The sequence below is a fragment of the Antennarius striatus genome, chromosome 2 (assembly GCF_040054535.1).
Source record: "Antennarius striatus isolate MH-2024 chromosome 2, ASM4005453v1, whole genome shotgun sequence".
NCBI lineage: Eukaryota > Metazoa > Chordata > Actinopteri > Lophiiformes > Antennariidae > Antennarius > Antennarius striatus.
Genome location: NC_090777.1, coordinates 10831825 through 10838846, shown reverse-complemented (window position 1 = coordinate 10838846; position 7022 = coordinate 10831825). Strand labels below are relative to the sequence as shown.

At 41.1% G+C, this 7022-nt stretch overlaps 1 protein-coding gene across 5 annotated transcripts in view; it reads left to right on the top strand.

Annotated features, from left to right (window-relative positions):
- The first annotated feature begins 357 nt into the window (after positions 1 to 357).
- hdac7a (histone deacetylase 7a) overlaps positions 358 to 7022 on the top strand; it is a 59723-nt gene continuing 53058 nt past the window's right edge. For 3 of the 5 annotated variants that reach the window (XM_068327129.1, XM_068327120.1, XM_068327113.1), the window contains exon 1: positions 358 to 534. In XM_068327129.1, coding sequence (XP_068183230.1) covers positions 516 to 534 — 19 coding nt within the window. In that variant the 5' untranslated portion in view covers positions 358 to 515. The remainder of the gene's footprint in view (positions 535 to 7022) is intronic. The other 2 variants (XM_068327148.1, XM_068327140.1) reach the window with 2 other exon arrangements.

The following is a 7022-nucleotide window of genomic DNA, read 5'->3' as shown; positions in this document are numbered from 1 at the left end:
ACACACACACACGCACATGCACACGCATGACCAGACCATGAATACACACACATTCTTTCTGGTCCCCCTCTGCTCTCCCTTCCTCCTCTTGGCACTTGAGAGAAAACACAAGAAGTCAGTGATATGACAAACCAACACTGTGTGTGTATGTGTGAGTGCGTGTGCGTGTGTGTGTGTGTGTGTGTGTGTGTGTGTGTGTGTGTGTGTGTGTGTGTGTGTGTGTGTGTGTGTGAGAGAGAGAGAGAGAGGCAATGAGAGAGCGAGAGGGAGTCCACCAGTCAGTTCAGAGGGGTTAATCTCTCTCTCTCTCTCTCTCTCCCTCTCTACCTCGATCTCTCCCTCCTTGCTTCAGTTGCCTTTTGTTGCGACCCCTCACTCTCCCAACACTTGGACAGAGGGAACTGATACTGTGCCTGTGTATGTAGTCCGGGTGTCCTCCCGAATGCTCTCGATCTCTGGACTGAACTGTCCGTGAACATGACTGACGGAACTTTCTAATGCTCTCCTCATCCTGAATGTTCACACCACAGTCTGGTAAGGCATCTAGACAGGACTGGAGTGTGTTAGGGCTGCAGAGAGATGAGCGTGCATGAAAATGCCACTCTTTATGTATGTGTGCATGGGTGCATGTGAGAGAATGCTTGTCTGGAATGTAACTGGACATCTAAGTAGAGGGTACGTTTTTCTAATTTATGAATGTCATAATTCCAAGATATGACAACGTGTAAAACGTGAAATTCTTCCCTGCTCCTAGCCGTGTGTCTTTTCTTTCACTCTCCATACCACTTGTTTCCCTTATCCCTTTCTCTGCCCGGCCCAAGTTACTCAAGTTACCGGCTTCCTCCTGTTGTTATGAGCCCTGTGGTTTCTGTGCAGCAGTCTGAGGGCGCTCCCACGCTCTCCCAAAGAGAAAGAAAGGAAGGAAAACAGCGATAACCATTTCAGAGCCACAAAAGAAGTGGGAGAAGCTTTTCGTGGTAGTGCCCCATGTCTCTTTTCAGTATCTACATGCACGCTTTTGTCCCTTTAACAAAAAGCAACTTGGAAAAAGTGTCTCTGTATTCTGCATATCTGGTTGGCATTTAATTTTTTTTTTTTTCTTTTAGTATTTTGGACAAAAGTTTTCTCTTTTCTTCAGAGGTGGTGGGGTGAGTGAGGTGGTGAGAAAATTGGAAACAGAACCACCCACAGTGGAAGTGAGTCAGCCCGGCATTTAGTGGTGTGTTGACTTTGGAAATGTAAGGGACAAGGGGGGTTTGGAGGACACATGAAATTGACAGAAGTGGAACAATCATAAAGCATCAATTTGTTCATATTTTCTGCTTAGAGTCCCAGAATTTCCTGCAAAGTGTGAGCTGAGTAGTGTTCAACAGGCATTAAAGGAGAGAAGGAGAGATTGATGGAGAGGAGAGGGAGAAGCCAGAGGCTGTTTATAAAGGGAGGGAGCGGCTTGTGTCCATCTGGGACAGTCCCAAATATTGAAAGCTTCCCCACCCTGATTCCAAACATCTATTTCCCCCTCTCTCCCCCTGTCTCTTGGTTGTTCTTTCACAATGAGGTGCAAGCGGGTGACTTTTGGTTGCAAAATGCATCCAACATATTGCTTTTTTCACATTGCAAGCTGTCATTATGGTCGCTCTTTTTCCACTTTATTTCCATGTTACCATTCTCTGACTCTTGAGCATACCCAATGCAGGTACAACTGCGAAACAGGCATTTAGAGACAGTTTCATGCTCATGTGCATAACAATATTTTAGTTTTACAGTTCTTGTAACTTAATGTTGGTGAAATCTGTGTTTCTATGTAGTTTGAACCATAAATAGTATCACATTAGCAGTAAGAATGCTCTCCAAAATCCTGCTGACTGATGACGAGACAGACTGGGAGGACAGAAATCTTTGTGGTGTGCACGAGTCTCTCTGTGTGTCTCCAATGCTGTGTCTCCTTGCAGTTCAGTGACGAATGTTAACGAGTAAGCAGTAGCCAAATATTGTTGTAGATCCCCGAGGAGAGATGAAGGCAGCTGCTTAGCAAAGCAGCCAAAGAGATGAGCTCACCGAAATAAAACTTTAACTGGATATATATACATTACCTTTTCAAGTGCATAAAAAGAGACATTTGCAAATGTCCTCTACCTCATCATCCTTTTCTCGCATTCAATGACCTCCTGGCATTTTATGCGAGCAAAAAAAAAAGGCCAACAACTGGTGGATGCAGCCATATCTCCTCTCTCGTCCTTTCCCTTTGTCTGGCCTGTGTGACCACCTTCCGTCTCCTTCTCCCCTTCCCCTGCCTTCCCCTCTCTGTGCCGCCTGTGTATCCAGCGATAAGGGGACAGCGACGGTAGGACTTCCTCTTGCCACAGGAAGCAGGAAGTGTTGATTTCCAACACAACGTCCCTGGACAAACTCTTTGCACAGTCCATTGGGATCCTCACTTACACACACACACTCAGATGTAAGAGACAATCCCATGATGCTTCACTGCGTGCCTGCATGGGGCACAGACGTGGATGCAGTCTGTCACCTGTCTGCAGACAAAGACTCCACTATTACACTGCTGCCCAATGGTTTTCATGGGAAAGCACCTGGGTTGCAGTCCTCTCTGTGTTACTTTGACCTCGGGGTTGGCTGGGAGGTCAGAGGACGATTGGCTAATTACTCCCCTAATCACAGCAAATGTTTTGTTATCAGCCTTTTTCCCACGTAGACCGTAGGTGTCGCTGTTGAACTTAAGAAAACACAAATAAACCATTCATCAGTTAATGGGTTGCAGGGTGGGAGGACCGGGTGTGAGTGAGAAAGAAATAGAGAGAAAGAGGGAAGTTGTCATAAAGAGTTTGGGGGACACAAAGAATGAAGCATTTGGATGGAAGAAAATCTGTTCATATCAGAGGTAGTGGTTTCCTTATATGTGGTTTTCACGTTTGTTAGCCAAAGTACTAACATTCAATATACAACAAAGAAAATATGTCAACACAGACCAGAAAAACATGGAAAATTTCATTTGAACTATTCTCAGCTAATAATTTCAGGTTCATCGACAGCTTTTGCTTTACTTGTTACAAGAGATTCTTCAAAGAGAAGTCATTTTCAGCACACGAGGCGCATAGAATGATGTTTACTTCAAACAGAGGGATGTAGACATGACGCTTGAAAAACAAACAATATAAACTGATCATGGACTAATTGTGCAGAACATTTTGTGACGATCTACACTCACCAGATCTTAAAGGTAATGATGTTGCTTCATGTTAACTAGTTTACCATTGCCAATCTATATACCTTTCATGCAAAATAAAACTTATACAGTAAAATATATAAGTAATTTTTCAAATTGACAGTTTACACACTTAAGTCAGAATGGAACCATTAAATGGCTGTAATATAATTTTGGATATACAGTATGTACATTTCATGCTCAAGTAGAACATTTGCCCCTAAGGCCGCTGGGATTGGCTCCAGCAACTCCTGTGACTCATGTAAGCAGAAAATGAATGAATGAATATATTTTAATATATTTCAGTATAAAACACATTAAAACTAATTGTTGCATAATGAAGATTTTAGTTAAATAAATGTTTTGCTTTATTATTTGCTTTATGTATCATTTGCGCATCTTTTCTTGGTGTGATTAATGTAGTCCTGTGAAGAAAGAATTTAGAGCACATGAGAAGAAAGAGAAGAAGCCTGGCAGTAGAGTGAGTGGGTGAGAACAAAGGGAAAAGAGGGAAAAGTTAAGTGACACCTGAGAGAGTGACAGAGGAGCTAGGATGTGGAGAAAGTTAAGAAGCCAGATCAAAACTGGGATAATACGGAGAGATTTGGGTGATTAGGAAATTTCGGAGATGTTAGCCTAAACTATGAGAGGGTCAGGGGTCAAGAGGGGTTAGGAGGTCAGAGAGGGCCCAGCAGCTCTACTTAGAACAGGATATCCTGCGAGGAAAACCCATCTGCCCCCCCCCCCCTCTCTTTCTCTCTGACTTTTAAATTCCCGCAAGGGGCACAGCAGAGACTTGTAACCTTGTTGAAAACAACCGATAAAAAAAATGCAAGATTGCGAGTGAGAAACTTCACTTACATCAATCATCTGTGACAGAGACAGATGGGCTGTGTCTCGACCTGAGAGTGTTCAAAGTGCTCTAGACTGTGTGATGATAACTGTGTGTTTCATCCTGTGCTGATGTTTGTTGTTTTCATCCACTCAATGCTCTAGCTGCAGCAGCCAAGATAAATTTCCCTTCAAGGATAACATCTTTTTCTATCTTATCTAGGCAGCACAGACTATGTGAAATGATGAAACCATTCCAATTTAATTTACACTACCATAATTCTAACATTAGCAGGCTAGAACCTTGAAAAAGATTCTCGCCTGCTTATTTTCACTACTGTTTGGTGGTGAAAATAACGCCTGAATCAAGAGAATCAGGTGTTAGTCCCTTTCCTTTACTTCCTGTTCTGCTAAAGAAACCTACTTTTAGCTCAGGTGGTGCGCTCAAGGGTATGAACCCAAAACTGTTTTGGTTTTAATGCATTTGTGCGATGGGATTAAAGGGAGTTTCAGCATTTTCAATTTCTTTTGGTCGTAGAAAAGTAACATTTCAACCATGGAAAGAGAAGCAAAAAAAAAGTAAAGGAAAGACAATCATTTATTTTCAGTTGATGTGTGAGTATGAGACTCTCAGATCTCTTTGACTCACATTTGACTCTTAAGCAAGACCTTTGCCAAAATGTGTCTGCCCTGAAAAAGGTGGTGGTGGCGGCTGATTACTCTTTTGAGCCCGATGCTTCTCAAATGACAGAGCTGGTAAATCTGTGGGGACTGCGTGGTGATAGGGAGCTGGACTGGACTAAAAGTAGAGAGTGGATCATATTTTAAACAACAGCAGCAAGATAATGGTACAAATGAAGGTGTGTCACTGTGTGGCACATATCCGTGACACAATGTCTTTATCAGTGTGAACAACTTGAAGTGTAAAGGGTGGTCATTAGATTAAGGTGTTCGGTAGTGCAGTATTTATTCTTCCTAAATACATTTTAAAATTTTAATTCCAGAACAAAAAGGACTTTATGAATGTTCGCTCATTTTGTGTGATCACATTTTGTGATCCAGTGGCGGACCACTAATGTGAGAGTAATTCAAGTTTATTATATCCAATAATGGGGGCATGTGTTTGGTTTCATTAGTTTAGCTAGTTTACCTGCTTGTCTGTTTGTTAACAGGATTGCGCAAAAAATAATGAAACACAGGTAGTCCTCAACTTATGAACAGTTGACTTGACTTCAACACCATTTAAACCCCTCTAGGAGTTAAATGGTGTAGAAACCAATGTTTCGGGTTATGATTCTGCCTGGAAGCATTAACTGACGCTAAATCTGAACTCGGAATGTTTTGCTATTTGCTTTTAACTAGTGTTCAAGTTAACTGAGAATCCTACTGGAAATCAAACAGAGTAATCAGGCACAAAATATTGTGTCGTACCACAGTATTTTATTTAGTTTATGTGTAGTTTTTATGTCCTGTTATTATTTCTGGTAAGCCTTTGAAAATAGTTCTTTAGTATTGAAAGAAGTAATGTAATTTAAATTACCTCAAATAGTGATGATAGATTCATTCATTCATTTTCCAAATACCCTTCATTCTCTGTTGCGGGTCACGGGGTGCTGGAGCCTATCCCAGCCAACTGGGGCCGTGAGGCAGGGGACACTCTGAGCACGACCCCATGCACCGCGTAGTGATAATAGATTGAAATTCAATAAATAACAATTTACAAACAATTCAACTTACATACAATCTCTCGGAACCAATTGTGTTCATACGTTGAGAACTACCTGGAACATATTTTTACTAAACATGGACCCTTGTATATCCTAGTGTCAATTACATTTTGGTTACCGAGATCAAGATCTGTAAAATTTTCAGTGGACATCATTGTGAGATGGGACAGTTTTCATTATGTTGGGCTATACTTCAAAACTATAGCCAGAAATTAGGACAAACATCCTCCGCAAACCAAATGTTAAGGCCTTGGGTTCTCTAAGCTCTTTTATAATTATTTGTTTCAGAATGTGAATCTTGGCTCTAGAATGGTTGACTCCTCTGTGAACTGGTGTAGCAGGTGAGCGAAACACATGCTGATCAGACTAGCAGTGGTCATAAAGCTGTTATGGCTTCTCCCATGTTTGGTTTTGGATTCAGTGTCCTTTTGCAAAAAGTTCATGAAATAAAAAGTAAAAAGAAATTGGAAAATAAAGGTTTAAGAACCAAGCTTTCCAACAATAAGAGACTCAGTTAGGGAGTATGCACTGGAATTAGTTCAATTCACCACAACGGTTCCCCTTTTTAAATGCCAGTGTAACCAATCCTTAGATGTAATTTCTACTTAAACTTATTTCTGATATTTACTGAAGTTGTTACATCATTAAAGTGAAGTCAGAACATGGAACCTGAGCACAAAAAATGTTTTTAGACAAAATAAAGTAAAATTACTGTCCTGCAAACATCCTGCAGAATTCACAGACTGATTTCCTGCCCTAACTCTGACCTACCATACCTGCCGTACTTGTGCTTCACTTCCAAATAAAGCACTTTGGGTAATGTGGCATAAATGCTTGCTTCTTTATGGCCTGCCCAGTCATCTTAGCCCTTGATTCAATATTAGTTGTGTGTTAAAGGTGATGTGTACACATTCCCAGATCATTTGTGTTCCTTCTATGTTATTGTGAAAAATATGTGGTGGTTAAGAAAAGATAAATCAGAATGATCTTTCAAGCACGTACTAAGCAGGCTTAATATAGATCAAGTTGAAAGAGCAATTTCATGCCACATGCTTATTTAAAAAAGTCTGCAATTGCACATGTTTATAAATCTGGCCTAGTGGGATGAGAGCTTACTAAAAGTGTCCCGTAAACTTGTGAGTCAGTTGACTTTTGTTTACAAGCACTGCTTCACATGTAATTTGGCGTCCTGAAGTTAAACACATTGACATAGTTGCCACCATGGTTTGGACAGTCAAGTTAAA